The sequence below is a fragment of the Dipodomys spectabilis genome, unplaced genomic scaffold (assembly GCF_019054845.1).
Source record: "Dipodomys spectabilis isolate Male_0828 unplaced genomic scaffold, ASM1905484v1 ptg000127l, whole genome shotgun sequence".
Classification (NCBI taxonomy): Eukaryota; Metazoa; Chordata; class Mammalia; order Rodentia; family Heteromyidae; genus Dipodomys; species Dipodomys spectabilis.
The window spans coordinates 3,463,903-3,483,403 of NW_024870804.1; the positions used below are offsets into that span (position 1 = coordinate 3,463,903).

At 45.6% G+C, this 19,501-nt stretch overlaps 2 protein-coding genes across 4 annotated transcripts in view; one reads left to right on the forward strand and one right to left on the reverse strand.

Moving 5' to 3' along the window:
• Palb2 (partner and localizer of BRCA2) overlaps window positions 1-1,668 on the reverse strand; it is a 28,622-nt gene extending 26,954 nt beyond the window's left edge. For all 3 annotated transcript variants that reach the window (XM_042689795.1, XM_042689796.1, XM_042689794.1), the window contains exons 1-2: window positions 1,529-1,668; window positions 241-300 (exon numbers count right to left, since the gene is read on the reverse strand). In XM_042689795.1, coding sequence (XP_042545729.1) covers window positions 241-300; window positions 1,529-1,576 — 108 coding nt within the window. In that variant the 5' untranslated portion in view covers window positions 1,577-1,668. The remainder of the gene's footprint in view (window positions 1-240; window positions 301-1,528) is intronic.
• A 152-nt stretch (window positions 1,669-1,820) lies between these two features.
• Window positions 1,821-16,267, forward strand: Dctn5 (dynactin subunit 5). Its single transcript, XM_042689841.1, has 6 exons — window positions 1,821-1,963; window positions 4,107-4,175; window positions 7,622-7,740; window positions 9,409-9,520; window positions 12,059-12,161; window positions 15,602-16,267. Exons 1-6 carry the CDS (start codon window positions 1,916-1,918, stop codon window positions 15,697-15,699), a joined length of 549 nt encoding a protein of 182 aa, XP_042545775.1. The 5' UTR covers window positions 1,821-1,915; the 3' UTR covers window positions 15,700-16,267.
• The last annotated feature ends 3,234 nt before the right edge of the window (window positions 16,268-19,501 follow it).

The window sequence follows — 19,501 nt, forward strand, 5'->3', positions numbered from 1 at the left end:
TCTGCGAGACTCTTCTCTCTAATAAACTACTCAGAAAAAGCCGGAAGTTGGCGCTGTGGCTCCAGTGGTAGAACACTAGCCTTGAGTATAAAGAGGCTCAGGGATAGCGCCCAGGCCCTAAGTTCAAGCCTCAGAACCGGCAGAAAAGAAAAAAAAAATTAGAGGCATGAGCCACTGGTGCCTGATCAGAAATGTTTTTATATAGTTTGCACATCACCTTTGAAAAGATGATTCACCTACCTGGAGGCGGGCCAGAGTCCTCCTGTATTCCTTTTTCAAAAGTGCAAGTTTTTCCTCCAGCTGAAAGAAAAACAGCAAGAATATTTAACTGTGAAAAGCTGGAATCAGGGACAGAAAACAGGTATCAGACCTGAGTATGCTGTTCCAGAACCAGAGGCAAGACTGAGAGTGGTGAGGAGGAGGCACTGACCTATACAAACTCACTCTTGGTGCTCAAAAAGCAAGTTTTCCTCTCAGGAACTTGGCGTAAACTGTTCCTGTACTTGGAGCACTTCCTACCTTGCCAATTCTTGAGACCCTCTAAGCCTCACCTCAGGATTTTTGTGGGTGTATGCCAGTTCTGAGTTTTGAACTCAAGGCTTGGGTACTGTCCCAGGTGGTTAACTAGAGGTAAGAGTCCCATGAACTTTCCTTTCTGGCTGGCTTTGAACCTTAATCCTCAGATCTCAGCCTCTTGAGTAGCTAAGATTACAAGGCATGAGCCACCAGCACCTCATCTTAGATCTTTATGTTCCGGAGGTAGACTTCAAGACTCTTCTCCAAGTCCACATTAGACACTCCCGCCCTCCTGTGTAATCTCCTGATCCCAGCATTTACCATACAGTACTGTGTTGTCTGCTTTTCCCCATCACTCACTGTGAGACCCTAACTCAGCCAACAAACATCTTGCGGGTCAATGGTGCAGACATCTCAAAACTTGGGACAGTAACTGATGCTCACTGGGGGTGTGTAGATGCTAAAGACACTGAATGGCTACCACAAATTACATACAGAGAAGCCTACAGATAGGAAACAGATAAGCCTATTCCTAAAGCTGAGATCTGAGGATAAAGAGTCAAAGCTAGCTCGGGCAGAAAAGTCTGTTAAGACTTTTTTTTTTTTTTTTAATCTCCAATTAACTACCAAAAAGCCCGAGCCGGAGGCGTGACTCAAATGGTGATGTGCTAACCTGAAGCAAATAAGCGTCACAAAACAAAAACCAAGGTTTTGAGGGGTTTCCTCAAGACTGGGGGCTCCGGGAAAGCGCGTCAGGATCTTCACCTTGTCTACAAAGTTCTACACTTGGTACTTCTGCATTGCAACTGTAAACTACACGAGGCTAATTTTGTTTGGCAAACGCCATCTCACTGGCCCTGCGCCTCTGGCACACGCGCACTGCCGGTGCCCCGCGGCCCTCAGAGGACGGTCGGCCGCAGGCACTGCTGCCCTCGGGCCGCTGAGGAGACAAGGCCCAGCCGGAAGTCCCCCGGAAGGGGATTCGGGTCCCGCGCCGGCCCACCCGGAGCACCTGTTCCTTCTCCGCACAGCTCAGCGACTTCCCGGGAACCTGATCCATGGGGTTGCAGGCCGAACTCCAGCTCCCAGGCCTGCGGACCCCGCGTGCGCCCCGCACGCACCCCGTCAGGGAAGCGGGCGACCCAGAGCAGGTCCTCGCAGCGCACAACAAGCCGGCCCACGCCGGCCCAGCGCGCCAAAAAGCCCTCAGCCAATCAAAGCCTCCGCTGGGTCTGCGTAGGCACAGCCGGGGGATCGCCGAGTACCGGCGCAGGGCCGTATAGAGGAAAGCCGAGCGATCGATGGGAGCGGAAGTGAAGGAACAGCCGGAAGTAGCCGGAATCTCAGCGACCCAGGTGTTGACAGCATCCCCCGGTGCTGAGAGGCTGGGGCAGCGGCCATGGAGCTGAGTGAGCAGCTCTACAACAAGTCAGAATACATCGAGACGGTACCGGAGAGCCCTGCCCTGCCCTGGCGGAGTCTGCGGCCTTTCGAGGCCTGGCGGGAACCCCACCCTGTCCCCTCCCCACCCTTCCCGGGGTCCCCCCCACGCGTGGTCCGGGTAGCCTAGAGCCCCGTGGGGCGTCCGAGGTTGTTGTTTAGTCGCTGGCGGATGAGGTCTGGCTTTTTGTGTCGGTTCCGGATGTTTGTGCTGGAATGAAATGCTGTCCCACTAGTGATGATAACTTCAGGCCCTTTTAAAACTATCTTTTAAGTTTTTTGTGCTCTTTTAGCATATATATGTGCATATATATGTGTGTGATACGTTGTTACTATAATATATAAACACGTAATATGTAAACAATATCTAAAACATTACATATGTGTATGTAATATGTGTAATGTTCCTTGTGTATACATGTATTTATACTATAGTTGTACATAAGCTACTACATATATAGTATATGTAGCAAATGAAATTGTCTACTTATATATATGTAATTATGAGTATATGTATGTTATGTATATACTATATAGCATACATATTCATAGTTGTACATAATGTAATTATATATATCATATATGTAGTGGTATGTCTACTGCATGCAGTATTTATATACATATATACAGATATGCTATGTAATACTATATAGCATACATTCATAGTTATACATGCTCTATATAATTATGTATATTACACATGTAGTAGTATATATACATGCACATACTGTATATAATATTATAGTCCACATAGTATATGTGTAAAATTCTGCAAATAGCGGTGCCAATGGCTCATGTCTGTAAGATACTCAGGAAGCTGAGATCTGAGGATTGTGGTTTGAAGCCAGCCCAAGCAGGAAAGCACATGAGACTCTTTTCTCCAATTAATTACCAAAAAGTGGCACTGTGGCTCAGGTGGCACAGCACCAGCCTTGAGTGAAAAAGCTAAGGGAGGGCACCCTGGTCCTTAGTTCAAGCTCCAGGACTGGCACATAAACACACACAAAATCAGGAAGCCGAGTAAGTGTACATTTGAGGTTATTTTTTTTCTGTTGTAATCTCACAACACATAATATTAAAGTTGTTACCCTCATTCTAGGGATGTAAAACAGGATGGAACCAGGATTTGAATCTTTCTTTCTATCTGATGCCACTAAGCTATAGGCCTGCCACATACAAATTCGGGATCCCATTCCCTGAATTTTTGTTTCATTCCGTTGTTCTGTTGTTTTTGTTTGCTAGTATCAAATTTTGAATTCAAGGCTTCACCTGGTACTTGCTGTGATGTTCTATCACTGGAGCCATGCTTGCAAAGCCCTGCTTTTTTTGCAGATTGTTTTGGAGATAGAATGTAGTAGTGAACTTTTTTGCCTAGCTTGTCCTAGAACTAAGATTCTCCACATCTCAGTCTTCTGAGTTACTAGGATTACAGGCTTCACTCACTTGCACCAGCCTATCGCTAATTTTTTTTTTTGCCAGTCCTGGGGCCTGAATTCAGGACCTGGGTACTGTCCCTGAGCTTCTTTTGCTCAAGGCTAGCACTCTACCACTTGAGCAACACACAGCACCACTTCTGGCTTTTTCTGCTTATGTGGTGTACTGAGGAATCAAACCCAGGGCTTCATGCATGCTAGGCAAGCACTCTAGCACTAAGTCACATTCCCAGCCCTGATCTTTAATTTCCTAATCCATCCTTGCTTTTTTGAGATCCTGGATTCATTCCAATTTACTCTGCATGTGTGCTTCTGTGTGCACTGTGTATGCATGCATGTTAAGGAAGCACTCTACCACTGGATAATGTGTATGTTGGTACTGAGGCTTAAACTCAGGGCCTCTTATTGCTTGGCTTTTTTCTCAAGGCTGACCCTCTACCAGCTGAGCTACGTGTCCACTACCATATTTTTGTTACTTAATTAGAGATGCTTCTCACAGAGTTTTGTTTTTGTTTTTTGGCCAGGAATTGCTTTGAATTGTGATCTCCAGACCTCAGCTTCCTAAGTAGCTAGGATTTACAGGTGTGAGTTACCAATACCCAGCCTTATTCCATTTTAGACTATATTCCATGTCGAATTATTTCCTTTCCAGTATGAGCTTACTTGGTGGAAAACTATAGCCCACTTTGCTCACCCCAGTTTTCTGTTTCCTTTCAGGCCTCTGGAAATAAAGTGAGTCGCCAGTCAGTGTTGTGTGGAAGCCAGAATATTGTTCTTAACGGCAAGGTAAGGGACAAAGCCAGCTTCAGGACTCAAAGCTCTGCTTGCTTTTCACCAATTATCACATTCAATGGATAGACAAAATGTCATCCTGTCTCCTGTTTATTGTTGTGTATTTTCAATTCTCTTTTTTCTCTTCTCCAAATTTTTAATATGTGTGGTTATGACATTTGTCTATGTGTATAGTACTTCTGTCATATTCAATCACTTTTGGGCCTCTTTCCCCTCCTACTGTTGCAATATGAAGAGTCTCCACTAATTCCACTGTACCAGGAGAATTTAGGGATTTTCTTTTTTCTTTCTTTTCTTTTTTTTGGGGGGTGGGGTGGGGGTGGTAGTTCTAGGGCTTGAACTCAGGGTCTGGGCACTGTTCCTGGGCTTCTGTGCTCAAGGCTAGTGCTTTACCACTTTGAGCCATAAGCACCATTTCTAGCTTTTTGATAGTTAATTGGAGATATGAGTTGCACAGACTTTCCTGCCGGGGATGGCTTTGACTGTAATCCTCAGAGCTCAGCCTCCTAAGTAGCTAGGATTATAGGCATGAGACACCAATTCCAGGCTATACTAGAATTTAACAGGAAAGAAAGTGCTTGTGGTAGTAGAGTACCAGCCTAGTATGCTTGAGGCCCTGAGGTTGAATCCTAGTTCCACTCAAAATAAGAAGAAATACTCAGTAGTTGCTCAGACCCACCATTTCTGTATTTATTTTTATTTATTTATTTTTTTTTTTATTTATTTGTTTAGTCAGCTATTGGGCCTGAACTCTTGGCCTGGGCACTGTCCCTCAGCTCTTTAGCTCAAGGCTAGAGCTCTACAATTTAAGTCACAGCACCACTTCCAGCTTTTTCTGCTTATGTGGTGCTGAAGAATGGAACCCAGGATCTCATGCATGCAAGGCAAGCGCTCTACCCCTGAGCCACTTTTCTACCCCCAACCCCGCCATTTCTGTATTTAATTACAAAATTCAACTATTTCTATCTTTCTCATAAGTAAGAGAAGGTTTTTGAAAATACCTTAGCTAATTCTTAGGCACTTTCCATGACTGTAAGGAAGACTTTTTCTGATGATGAAATCTGTGTAAATATAGTTGCTTTGGCAAAAGTGACCATAGCTCTATTGTAACTATTTCAGAGTATACAATTAAATGTCATTATTAATGGTCTCACATTGGGCACTGGTGGCTCATGCGTGTAATCCAAGCTACTCAGGAGGCTGAGATCTGAGAATCACAGTTCAAAGCCAGCCTGGAGAGGAAAGCTGGAGAGACTCTTTTTTTTTTTTTGGTCGGCCGTGGGGCTTGAACTCTGGGCCTGGGCGCTGTCCCTCAGCTCTTCAGCTCAAGGCGAGCGCTCTACCACTTGAGCTACAGCGCCACTTCCGGTTTTTTCGTGATTTATTGGAGATAGGAGTCTTACGGTCTCTCCTGCCCGGGCTGGCTTTGAACCGCAATTCTCAGATCTCAGCCTCCTGAGTAGCTAGGATTACAGGCGTGAGCCACCAGCGCCCAGCTTGGAGAGACTCTTTATCTCCAATTAACCACAAGAAAACTGAAAGTGGAGTTGTGACTCAAAGTTGTAGAGTGCTAGACTTGAGCAAAAAAACTTAGGGACAGCACCCAGGCCCTAAGTTCAAGCCCCACAACTGACAAAAAAATAAATAGTAGTAGTATTCATCACAACTTCTTTCCAAAACTTTATTACCCTACATAGAAACTTAGCACCCATGAAGGAATAATTCTCAGATTTGCTCTTTTCTTCTTAGTCTTTGGTAGCCTCAATCTATTCCATCTCTTCCTTCCCGTGTGTGTGTGTGTGTGTGTGTGTGTGTGTGTGTGTGTGTGTGTGTGTGTGTGTGTGTGTGTGTGTGTGTGTGTGTGTGTGTGTGTGTGTGTGTGTGTGTGTGTGTGTGTGTGTGTACGCATGTGCATGTGCCAGCCATAAGCTTGAACTCAGGGCCTGGGTGCTATCTCTGAGCTTTTGTACTCAAATCTAGATCTACTATTTGAGTCATAGCTCCATTTTCAGTTTTTTGGTGCATAATTGGAGATAAAGAGTCTCATGGACTTTCCTGCCCTGGCTGGCTTGGAACTTCAATCCTCAGATCTCGACTTCCTGAGTAGCTAGGATTACAAGCATGAGCAACTTCTGGCTTTTTGTTGTCTAATTGACAATAAAAGTCTCATGGACTTTGCTTCCTGGGCTGGCTTTGAACTGAGATTCTTCCATCTCAACCTCCTAAGTAGCTAGAATTACAAGCATAAACCACTGGAACTCAGTTTTTGTTTTTGTTTTTTAATGTTGGTCCTGAGGGATAAACTAGGGTCCAGGCACATTCTCTGAGCTTTTGTTCTCAATGCTAACACTTGAGCCACAACTCCATTTCCAGCTTTTTTTGGTGGTTAACTGGATAAGAGTCTCATGGACTTTCCTATTCAGGCTGGCTTCCAACCATGATCTTCGGATTACAGGCATGAGCCATCAGTGCTAGGCTCAGAATTTTTTTTAACCTCATTTCCTTATTTAGTAGACATTTTGTGAATGCCAAGTGCAGGGCACTAACCTCCCTAGATTTCAAGATGGGTTACTGAAGCCGGGCACTGGTGGCTCACACCTGTAATCCTAGTTACTCAGAAGGCTGAGATCTGAGGATCATGGTTCAAAGCCAGCCTGGGCAGCAAAGTCCATGAGACTCTTATCTCCAACGATCCACCAGAAAACTGGAAGTGGCACTGTGGCTCAAGTGGTAAAGTGGTAGCCTTGAGCTGAAGAGCTCAGGGACAGCGCCCAGGTCTGGAATTCAAGCCCCAGGAACGACGGAAAAAAAAAAAAGTTACTGAGCCCCTTCAGGCAGTCTCTGGAGAAAGCTGCAGTAGAGTAGGTGATCTCTGTCCCAAAGCTAGGGGATGAAGCACAACTTTAATGGGTCCATTGGTGGGAACATACAGATTGAGAGAATCAGGAATTTGAGGAGAAATGGAAAAGTAGGAGCTGCTGGGATAGTCACTGGAAGAGTACTCCAGACCTGGGGGTGAAGGTGGACCTGAATGAATCAACAAAGACATATAAACTAAGTCTGCTGTAGGAATTCTCAATAAACAATTGCTTATTCAAATTCAGTGAGTCCTATTTATGAGTATAAAGGGCAGAGGGCATGGTTCAAGTGGTAGTGCCCTAGGCCCTGGCTTCAGTCCCCACTACTGAACATACCCATACACACACACGCACGCACGCACGCACGCACGCACGCACACACACACACAGTATATGGGACCATCTCCAGTGGCAGTCTGCAGGCAATGTGGAGGGCAGTGCTCCCTCCTCACAAGTTAGCCCTTTTGACAGAACATTTGGTATAGTGGATCCTAACATAACTGTCATCAGTGTCCTGTGGTATATCACTTTGTCATGCTTTCAGCTGTGCTGGTGACTTTGAATATCTGCTTTGTTTTGTAGACCATCATCATGAATGACTGTATTATCCGAGGAGATCTGGCAAATGTAAGAGTTGGACGCCACTGCGTGGTGAAAAGTCGTAGTGTCATAAGGCCACCATTCAAGAAGTTCAGCAAAGGGTATGTAACTCAATAGTCTTCCTGTCCTGGGACAGGTGTTGCTACCTACAACTTTGTAGAAAGGTTGAATTGTGTTCTGAGTAGGTCTATCCTGTTATCTGAGGGTTGAGTAAGAGTTCACCATAATGAACGGAGCTCTGATGGCGGTTATCTTAATCTGGCTGATGCTTGGTAGATTGAGTCTGCCCAAGCTGGCAAGAGCAATGAGGTTTGATTTACCACATGTAGTCATATTTGTATTGAAGAGCCAGGCACCAGTGACTCACCCCTATAATCCTAGCTATTCAGTGGGTTCAGATCTAAGGATCTTGGTTTGAAGTCAGCAAAGGCAGTAAGGTCTTTGAAACTTTTATCTCCAATTAACTGCCAAATAACTGGGAGTAGAACTGTGGCTCAAGTGGTAGAGCTCTAGCTTGGAGCATAAAAGCTCAGGAACAGTGCCCTGGCCCTGAGTTCTAGCCCCAAGACCAGCATTAAAAAAAAAAAAAGGATAATTTTTCATTTAAAATTACAATACTAGGGTTGGGATGGTGGCTTAGTGGTAGAGTGCTTGTCTAGCATGCATGAAGCCCTGTGTTTGATTCCTCAGTACCACATAAACAGAAAAAGCCAGAAGTGGGCACTGTGACTAAAGTGGTAGAGTGCTTGCATTGAGCTGAAGAGCTCAGGGACAGCGCCCAGGCCCAGAGTTCAGGCCCCGCGACCGACCAAAAAAAAAAAAAGTTTAATACTATCTCCAGGCATGGTGGTACATGCCTGGAATCCTAGCATTCAGGAAGCCAAGGTAGCAGGGTCACAAGTTCCAGGCGAGTGTGGGCTACATAGCAAGACCCTGATTCAAAATGATTAAAAACAAGAATATCAGTATTACTATTGAGTATGATTCCATCAAAGAATCCATTGTTGCACAAGGAGGAGAGACTAAAAATAGGACTAGATTAATAACAAAGATGTAAGTAAATCTTGAGTCATGAAGACAAATGTTTTGATGAAAACAAGAAAGTACCAGTGAGCAAATGACTACTTTATGTGAGTGCTAGTCCAGAAACCTAAAATGTAATGTAATAAGTATGGTCAGTGGCATTGGAGGAATGTGAGAGAATGCGGTCTTCCCCCATCCTCTCCTCACCTTCTTCCTCCTCCTCCTCTTCCTCTTCCTCTTGCTCTCCTTCTTCTTTTCCTTTTCCCTCTCTCCTTCCCTTTCTCCCTCTCTTTTCCCAGGGTTTGAACTAAGGACCTAGATGCTGTCCCTGAACTTTTCTGCTCAAGGCTAATGCTCTACAACTTGAGCTATACCTCCACTTCCCAGCATTTTTGGTAGTTAATTGGAAAGAAGAGTCTCACAGACTTTCCTGTCCAGGCTGGCTTTGAACCACAGTCTTTGGATCTCAGCCTCCTGAGTAGCTAGGATGACAGGTGTGAACCATAGGCATCCAGCATGGTTTTTCTCTTGATTGTACTTCTCTGGGACAGTGTATCCCTTACATGGACTGTGGCACTTAGTAGGTACACTGTAAATACAGTGAATGAATAAAGTTGAAGGATAGTGGGTACTGGAAATTGTAGCCCATGAGCTTTTTGTTGAGATTATAATCTGTGGCTTTAGAATCCTTGACCTAAAGCTCATCACCTTGATCTTTCATTGTTCATCTTCTTTTCCTTCTCTAGTGTTGCATTCTTTCCTTTACATATCGGGGACCATGTCTTTATTGAGGAAGACTGTGTGGTCAACGCCGCTCAGATTGGTTCTTATGTTCACGTGGGCAAGAACTGTGTGATTGTGAGTATGGTGACTTGGCTACCTAAGCAGCCTCATTCCCCTCCCCTCCATGCCTTGGGAGGACAGGGCAGGAGTAATGCCTTCCGAGGATGTGTCTTCTTACTAGATATGCAGTGTTTTCTTGGTGTTAATTATTATGCCATCCAGGTGCTTGTGGCTTATGTCTGCAATCCTGACTACTTAGGAGGCTGAGATCTGAGGGTCACAGTTAGAAACCAGCTTGGGGAGAGACTCTGAGATTTTTTTTTTTTTTTTACTTATTTTATTGGTCTTGGGGCCTGGGCACTGTCCCTGAGCTATTTTGCACAAGACTAGCACTCTACCACTTGGAGGCACTTGTGGTTTTCTGGTGGTTCATTGGAGATAAGAGTCTCACAGATTTTCCTGCCCAGGTTGGCTTTGAACCATGATCCTGAGATCTCAGCCTCCTGGATAGCTAGGATTGAAGTAGTGAGCCACTAGTGCCCAGCTGTGAGATTCTTATCTCAAGTTAACCACCAAAAAGCTGGAAGTGGAGGTATGGCTCAAGTGGTAGGGTGCTAGCCTTGAATAAAAAAAAAAAAGTTGAGACAGGTCCAGGCCCTGAGTTCAAGTCCTAGGACTGGCTCAAAAAAAATTTTTTTTAATACATAAAATGGCTGGTTAAGCTTTTTCCTTTAATGACTTGATTTAATCCTTACAACCCTGCCAGGCATTAGGTTCTCTCACATTGTCCCTGTTTGCAGATGAGAAGACTGAAACCATATATGTAGAAGGACTTGAAAAAAAAAACTAGTGAGGAGCCAGGTGCTAGTGGCTCACACCTGTGATCCTAACTACTCAGGAGGCTGAGATCTGAGGATCTCGGTTCAAAGCCAGCCTGGGCAAGAAAGTCCATGAGATTCTTATCTCCAATAAACTACTCAGAAAATGCTAGAAATGGTGCTGTCCCTCAAGTGGTAGAGTGCTAACCTTGAGCAAAAGAGACTCAGGGACAGTGCTGAGGCCCTGAGTTCAAGACCCAGGACCAGCAAAAAAAAAAAAAAAGAAAGAAAAAGCTAGTAAGGAGTAGAGCCAGGATTTAACCTACACACTTTTGAGTAGCTCCATGGGCCACTTGTTGTTTTCCTTCAGAGAGTGTGGGTCTGGAGGCAAGTCAATGTTGGCACATTAAATGAGAGGAGCTTGAGCGTTCCGGGGAAGGGATTGGCAGGTGAATGTCAGAGACACCAGTGGTCATCCTGTCAGGATAGTAGAGGGCCCGGATACACCCATAGCAACACCCCTAGGGCCTGGTACATAAGCATGTAGGCCTCCATTCTTTCTTGGATTTCTTGCTGGTCCTAGGCAAAGAGCTTTATTTCTACTGGGGTTTCTCAGAATCCTAGGAGAGCTGATCTATAGTGTTTAGGGAAAACATTTCAGCTCTATGAAGCCAAAATCAAGCTCATGTTTCTTCAATGGTCACCCCATAAATGCAGATCCAGCTCTCTTGCTCCATATAAGACTCAGACTCTAAAGTAGCAAAACCCTGCAGAAGCCATGCAGTGGATGTTCCTAGAGCCAGCAGGGCACAGCAAAGGTGGACAGCACTGGCGAATCCCAGCTCAGAGAAAACCATTCCATTGCCACTATAATGGCTAGGTTTCCTTTCCTGTGTTAAGCTTTTTCCTTCAGTCACTTGCTTCTCAGTATGGTCATTGTGCAGACATCTCAGAGGAACCCTGTAATATGTGTGCAGACAGAATGTTTAGGAGAAGATGAAAAGTTGATGGGAGAAGACTAGAGATGATGGCAGGAAGGGAAAGAGGAAGGGGCTAGCCAGCAGAGGGTGTTGACAGAGTAGATAATGCACAGCACGATGGAATGTAGAGCCAGAAGTAGAACCTGATTTCATGCTCATCAGGCTCCAGGGGTCATAAGAACAAATCTTCATCCCTGTTCTTTCCACTTGGGTTTGACGGTCATGGAAGGAAGGAAGATGGCTGCTTCAGACACTTTCTGTCCTCTGGAAGCCCCAGGGGAGATGCTGCTTTTCCCAGCAGTCCCAGTGGGACCTGTGGCTGCGGTTCACTAGACTTAGTTGATTCACACACCAGTTTCTAAAGCAGTCATCATGATCAGGCTCAGCTTTTGGGGGGCGGAGGGGAAGGACAGTGCAGAGCAAATGGGCTGGAGATTAGACTGAGGTAGCTCCCAAGGAAAGTGAAGGTTCTGTGGCGAGAAGGAAGAGGAGCAAAACAGATGATTAAACTGAGTACTTGCAAGACCAAAGCTTACATCATCTCCAGTGCCTAAGATAACCTGTAGTGTCCCTAGCATACAAACCTTCCCCCCAAAATGCACTGGTGTGCATGGGGGTACACACATCACACCCCCACACTCCTCTCTCAGCCTCATCAGGTTCCACCCAAAGCAAGTAATTGAGACCAAACCTCTTGTCACTGTCCCTGGCTATGATGTAATATCCAAAATGGAGAAAACAGAGAATAGCTTGCACATGAGAAAACCTTTACTCCCAGTCCTGATGTGTTTCCTTTAATAATACTTGGATTTCAGGGGCGCCGGTGTGTGTTGAAAGACTGCTGCAAAATTCTTGACAACACAGTATTGCCTCCAGAAACCGTGGTCCCACCCTTCACCGTCTTCTCAGGATGCCCAGGTAACCTTGGCTTGGTTGCTTTTATTTCAGCCTCCTTAAAACTCAATTTTATTTTCCATCACAAAAGTAATGCATGCTGGCTAGGAATGTGGCTTAGTGGTAGAGTGCTTGCCTAGCATGAATGAAGCCCTGGGTTCAATTCCTCCATACCACATACCCAGAAAAAGCTGGAAGCGACACTGTGGCTAAAGTGGTAGAGCTCTAGCCTAGAGCTCAGGGACAGAGCCCAGACCCTGAGTTCAGGCCCCAGGGCCAGGCCAAAAAAAAAAAAAAAAAAATAATGCATGCAACTCCCATCTCTGATCATGAACTTAAGAGTTCATTAACTCACCAGTTACAAAGTGCTTTGGAATGCTATTTGAACTAGGACAAGTTTCTTTTTTAAATGTATAACTGGCTTCTCAAGAAAATAAAGAACTTATTAAGAGGAAAGTAAAACCAAGTGCAGAGCTGTCATAGCTAGAGATGAAGCCTTGCTAGCTGCCCACGGCAGAGACCCTCAAAACACCCCAAAAGGGCTTTCCCTCAAGAAAAGTTTGATGCAGAACCTATATGCCAGCAAGCAAGAAGAAGCATCTCTCACTGGCCTGGCCTCTGGTAGAAAAAAGACAAGTTGTCTTTAGAGAATTCATGCTGTGTTTTCTTATCTTGGTTGCATATTTGAATCTATATCTCCAGGACAGCCAGGAATCCCCAAACTGAAATATCAGAATAAAACATGGTCTAACGCTAAGATGCCCTGAGCATGACCTCATCCCGTGCTGACAGGGGGTTCCCCCTAGTGGAACCCCTTGTGAACTGAATTCCAAATTACAAAGTCATGGGTGCTCCTCCCAGAAGACATAGAAAACATGGGAAAGCATTATGGAGGACACTCCCATTTCCCAGCCCCACCCAGGCTGGTCTTTTTCCTCCTGGTTATTTTACACAGTTGACATATTGCATCTACAAGACACATTGTGAATTCCCAGATGGAACATGATTGGAAGAGGGAGTATGTGGCACCTACCACAGGGAGCATTGTTTTTCTTTCTTTTTTGTTTTTGTGCAGATGCTGAGGTTTGGTCTCAAGATCTGCGTACTCTCCCTGATCCTCTTTACCTCAAGGCTTTAGTAGTGCTGTATCACTTGAGCCACAGCTGCACTTTGGCTTTTTGGTGGTTCATTGGAGATAAGAGTCTCATGACCTTTTCTGACCAGGCTGGCTTCAGACCTCAGATCTCAGCCTCTTCTGAGTAGCTAGAATTGCAGGCATAAGCCTGTAATGAGCCTGGCTCATTGTTTGTTCATTTGTTTGTTTGTTTTTTAACTTAAATGTTTCATCACTCAGCTCATTAAATAGCAATTTCCAAGATGTACAGATTCTTTGGGGAGCCAGTTGGCCATTCTGCTGTCTCTTCCATATGCTTTTGCAAAGGAGGAAGAAATGCTTTTGTTTTTCTATTCTCTCCATATTGAGATTTCACTGTGAAAAACTTTAGCGGTTCTTAGCAAGTAATGGACCAGAACAGCCCCAGCAGTTGTTTTAAGGAATTGCCAGACATGGATCCAGTCAGAAGTGAAAAAAATATGGCCAGAGAAATGTCTTTTTTTTTTTTTTGGTCCAGTCATGGGCCTGAACTCTGGGCCTCGGCGCTATCCCTTAGCTCTTCAGCTTAAAGCTAGTGCTCTACCACTTGAGCCACAGCGCCACTTCCGGCTTTTTTCTTTTTGCTTATGTGGTGCTGAGGAATCGAACCCAGGGCCTCATGCATGCAAGGCAAGCGCTCTACCACTGAGCCACCTTCCCAGCCCGAGAAATGTTGAGAGAGGGAGAGGGAGAGGGAGAGGGAGAGGGGAGAGAGAGAGAGGAGAGAGAGAGAGTTGGCATTAGGGCTTGAACTCAGGATCTGGATGCTGTCCCTTAGCTTTTTCACTCAAAGCTGGAACTCTACTACTCGAGCCACGCCTCCACTTCTGGCTTTTGTTGTTTGTTGTTGTTAATTGGAGATGAGAGTCTCACAGATTTTTCTTCCCCATGCTGGCTTCAAACTGTGATCCTCAGACTCTGCCTCCTGAGTTGCTAGGATAACAGGCGTGAGCCAGTGGCTCCTGGCTTAGTCTTTCTTAGCCATTTCAAGTTCCTTATTATCCACTTCTTCTGGTCACTGATGGCAGAAGACAGGGCAGCACTGCTGGGTATGTCGAATCCAAATAATGAACACTGGTGGAATGAAGCTCTGGTGGAGCTGTGTGCAGACATAGAGCCTTCTGTGCAGATAAGGAAATGGATTCTGAGATCCGTGGTGTCCAAGCCCCTTAGTGACCCATAAGGTTTCTTCTGTGCCATTTCACAGATAGTGCCAGCTACCTGGATGCACTTTGACAGTCTCTGTCTTCTGGTACAGAGACATAGGGTACCGTATACTGTGCACAGTTCAGATCTCCACAGGATGCTACTGAGTTGTGGAACAAAGGAGAGGGAACCCAAGAGAAAGGATGGGGGTCAGGAACCAGGCAGAAAATGCTGTGACAAATCATAGCTTGTCGTTATGGATGATGTAGACCCATGCCATGTCTGCTACATAGAAATCTTTTTTTTTGGGGGGGGGGGGGTGGTCCAGTCATGGGGCCTGAACTCTGGGCCTGGGCGCTGTCCCTCAGCTCTTCAGCTCAAGGCTAGCGCTCTACCACTTGAGCCACAGCACCACTTCCCGCTTTTTTCTCTTTGCTTATATGGTGCTGAGGAATCGAACCCAGGGCCTCAGGCATGCAAGGCAAGCGCTTTACCACTGAGCCACCTTCCCAGCCCTACACAGAAATCTTGACACTTCAGACTCCCTGCTTTATTCTGCCCTGATGGAACTGCTTTTTAAAAGTTTATTCATCTTTGGGTGAGTAAATTCGGAGCAGCATCTCTTCCTGCCTGCTGTAAAGCCATCTATACATCCACACTCAGTTCAATCTCAGTTTAAACTCTGGATCACCACATATTCCCCCACTCCTCTTCCTCCACCCTACATCCTTAAGCCAGGTCCTTAAAGAAAGAACCTTCTGCTGGGCACTGGTGGCTTACACCTGTAATCCTAGCTACCCAGGAGGCTGAGATCTGAGGATCATGGTTCAAGCCCCACGACCTACAAAGAGTGAGCCCTCTTATATGATCCTGCCTCCTGTGCAGCTGGGATTCTAGGCATGTGTCACTATGCCTAGCTAATTTGTTGAGAGAGCATCTCACTTCTTGTTCAGGCTGACCTGGAACTTGATCTCTGCTTCCTAAGTATCTTGAGATTAAGGCAGTAGCCACTGTTCTTAGCCCAGCACACTATTCTGTCAGTCTTAATCTGGCAGTTAGATGCTATAGGAAAAGAAAAGAACTCAGAGTGTAGACAGACTCCAGGTTAGAGCTGCAGCCCTCCTTGCTTGCTCTCTTGGCTGATCCGGGCCTCTTTCTCTTTCAGGACTCTTCTCAGGGGAGCTCCCAGAATGCACTCAGGAGCTGATGATTGACGTCACCAAGAGCTACTACCAGAAGTTTTTGCCACTGACGCAAGTCTAGTGTCTGCCTCTTGTGTTGAATTTGCGTGAGCACTAAGATAAACTTGGGGAACAAAGTGACCAGTCAATGTCTGTAGGAGCAATTACGTCCTTGCCATCTTCCATCTACCTTTTTTTTTTTTTAAGTTAGATTTTTCCAATCGTACAAGGCTCTAAGTGCTGAAGAATTTACTGAGAGCTTCTGGAGGCGCCGTTGTCACGTCGTACACATACCTGACCTATCAGTGGCCACTGTGTACCACTATCTGGAACTCGGAATCAGCTGTTCCCAGCCCCACAGCCTGCACATGCAGGATGCTGATGCTGGCTGACGGGGGCCTCCAGAGCTGCATGTCCTACCCTCCGTGCCCTGAACCCTAAGCCCATCACATCCCACTGCGAGCAGCTTCCCTGCTGCTCCCATTTGGCAGTAGCCGTAATTGTAGTTCCTAATCCCGAGGAAAAGTGTTTGTAGTTTCAAGGTCCATACTGCTATTACAAGTCAAAAGGGCAGGATGGTTGGTGCTGCTCTTCTTTCCCAAGGGACTTCAGCTGGCAATGTGGTTAATAAAAAAACGTTTGTTGTAGCATCCTGCTCTAAGGCCTTTGGCTTTCACTAGAATAGGGGAACCTCTGTACCCCTCTGTACCTCTGCCAAGTCCCAAGTTCTAGTCTCCCATGTGAATCGAATCACAGAGTCCCTCCCTCCCTCACGGAATTTGTTTTACAAAATCAAAGACAAGGCCAGGTGCTGTGGCTCCTAGCTACTCGGAAGACTGATATCTGAAAGACTCATCTCCAGTGAACAAGCAGAATTCAGAAGTGGAAGTGTGACTCAAGTGGTAGAGCCCTAACCCTGAGCGAAAAAGCCAAGGAGAGCAAGCAGCCCTGACACTAACCACATAAATAAATAAATAAGACAAAAGCCTTTGTGACCACATGTCATCTGTCCTAGCATTACTCCACCTGCCTACCCCATCTTTGCACCCAGCCCTCCACAATTCAGAGAAGAATGTTTGTACTGGATCCCTGTTACATTTATGCACAAAGGGCCCTTAAAATTGTCTCCTGGAACATGGCTATTCATACTATCTCTGCCATGTGATGACACCAGGCCCTGAGTCTGCCCTGACTGCTGGGTTAAGCTGGGAGAGGCTGAGAAGTATGGCCAGCTCAGCGCTCCTCCTGCTGTAAACCAACAGGGCAGAGCCACCAGTCTTGAAGGTCAGAAATCCAGCAGCTGAGTGGTGCTGTGGCTCAAGTGGTAGAGTGCCGGCCTTGAGCAAAAAGAAGCTGAGATGCAGTGCCCAGGCCCTGAGTTCAAGCTCCAGGACTAGCAAAAAAAAAATCCAACAGCTGCCATTTCTCGGGCATTCCCAGCCACCAAGTGCTGTGCTGCACCTTTCTTTAATGCTTGGGGCTGGCTTCTTCCAGCAACTTAGAGTGGCATTTTCCTCATTTGCCTCCCTACATGCTCTTTAGAGGGCAGAATGCACCTGCCCTGCAGTACTTCTGCTTGGGGTCCAGTCTGATAACCAGAAGTCTGAGATGGTTGCACATTTTTTTCTGGTCTCATCCTGGCATCTCCTACCAGGTCTGTTGTCCCTTTGTGCCACCTAAAAAAGGTATCTTGGCAGAGTTAAGATAGAATGACTATAGAAATCTTCCAGAACATATCTTAAGAGATTGCTCTCCAGTTTGTGATACAAAACATAAGCTTGCCACATTTTGTACCTATCCATGTTACTGGTAAACAACTGAAATTTAAAAGATAGCATATGGTCTGGGAATGTGGCTAGTGGCAGAGTGCTTGCCTAGCATGCATGAAGCATGAGTTTGATTCATCAGCACCGCATACACAGAAAAAGCCAGAAGTGGCGCTGTAGCCCAAGTGGTAGAGTGCTTACCTTGAGCAAAAGAAGCTCACAGACAGTGTTCAGGCTGGAGTTCAAGCCCCAGGACTGGCAAAAAGAAAAATAAGATAACATTTATTTTTTAGGCTTTTTTTTTTTTTTTTTTGCCAGTCCTGGGGCTTGAACTCAGAGGCCTGGGCACTGTCCCTGAGCTTTTGCTCAAGTCCAGCACTCTATCACTTGAGCCACAGTGCTACTTCTGGCTTTTCCTGTGTATGTGATACTGAGGAATTGAACCCAGGGTTTCATGCATGCAAGGCAAGCACTCCACCACAAAGCTACACTCCCAGCCCTCTTTTAGGCTTTTAAAATCAATAATGCTGCTTCACACCTGTAATCCTAGCTTCTCTGGAGGCTGAATCTGAGGATCAAGGTTTGAAGCCAACCCAGATTGAAAAGTCCCCCCAAGACATCTCTAATTAACCGCCCAAAAACGAAGTGGCTCTGTGGCTCAAATGGTGTAGTGCTAACCTTGAGCACAAAGAGGCTCAGGGACATCACCCAGGCCCTGAATTCAGGCCCCACAACTGGCAAAAAAAAAAAAAAAATGCTAAAGAAACAAGGCCCTGAGTTCAAGACCCAGGACCAACATAAAATCCTTTAAAGCTGGCACCAGTGACTCACACCTGTAATCCTGCTACTCAGGAGGTTGAGATCTGAGGGCCTGGACAGGAAAGTCCTTAAGACTCTTTAAACACCAAAAAGGCCAAAGTGGAGCTGTGGCTCAAGTGATAGAGCATCAGCTTTGAGCCAAAGCAGGCCCTGAGTTTCAGTTTTAGATGGTTATTATCCCCAAGGCACGAGGGCAGGTAAATTATAAAATCTGTACAGCTGAAGTGAGTGAATCTGGACATTCTGGCTCTAGAACCCATGCTGTTAACAGTCTTCTAGAATCTTCCATGTTGTAATACCTGTCATTGCCCCAAATTGCCAATCTGACCAGCCCTGACTGCAGAGGAAGCTGAAGAAGTGAGTGTTTTGCTTTGTCAGGCATTCAAGGAAAAGGGTTGAGAGCAGATATTGGGTGAACGGTCTAGCAATGTCTGTTCTAGGTAGGAATGCCAGTGTCCTCTCTGAGACGTGTTCTTGTCGTGTGCCCTGTTGTCCTGTGGCTGCAGCTGTGGTCTGAGAAGGGAGACTGTACTGTCTGCAGGTGCTTTCTGCTGATGTCTTAAGTTTTGTGTAGAAAACTGTAGGCTAGATGAAAATTCAGTGAGAATGGTTTGTGGCAAGTGATAGAAATCCACCTGAATGAATGTAAGCAAAAAAAAAAAAAAAAAAAACTGTGAACCTGTAATCTTAGCTTTTAAAGAGGCAACGGTAGAGGATCAGAAGTCCGAGGCCCACCTGGCGAAGACCACATCTCAAAAAGATATAGTCACTAATGGGCTAGAGGCATTTCATCTGTCTAGCAAACACAAGGCTCTGAACTGAAATTACAGCATTAATACACACACACACACACACACACACACACACACACACATGAGTCGCAGCTGGCTCATGTCTATAATTCTAGCTATCTAGGAAGCAGAGATCTGGAGGATCATGGTTTGAAGCCAGCCAGGACAGAAAAATACCCATGAGACTCCTTCGCCAATTAATGGACAAAATACTAAGCTGGAGGCATGGCTCAAGTGGTCATAGTGCTTGCTGAGCAAGTAAGCCAAACACACACAAAAATTCCTAAGTTTAAGTCCTGATACTGGTAATAAATAAACCAACCAACAATAAATAACAACCTAAGAAGACTATTGATGCTTAGAAATCACTCTGTACTAAGTGTGTGTGTGTGCCAGTACTGAGGCTTGAACTTAGGGCCTGGACACTGCCTTGATGTCTTTATCACTTGAGCCACAGTTCTTTTTTTTTTTTTTTTTTTTTGTACATCATGGGGCTTGAACTCTGGGC

What these genes read in the sequence shown, in the direction of transcription:
- Dctn5 (XM_042689841.1), top strand. Translation starts at nt 1,916, where the DNA reads ATGGAGCTGAGTGAGCAGCTCTACAACAAGTCAGAATACATCGAGACG. An exon ending in TGGGCAAGAACTGTGTGATT is followed by an intron (nt 9,521 to 12,058) that starts GTGAGTATGGTG and finishes CTTGGATTTCAG; the next exon opens with GGGCGCCGGTGTGTGTTGAA. An exon ending in CGTCTTCTCAGGATGCCCAG is followed by an intron (nt 12,162 to 15,601) that starts GTAACCTTGGCT and finishes TTTCTCTTTCAG; the next exon opens with GACTCTTCTCAGGGGAGCTC.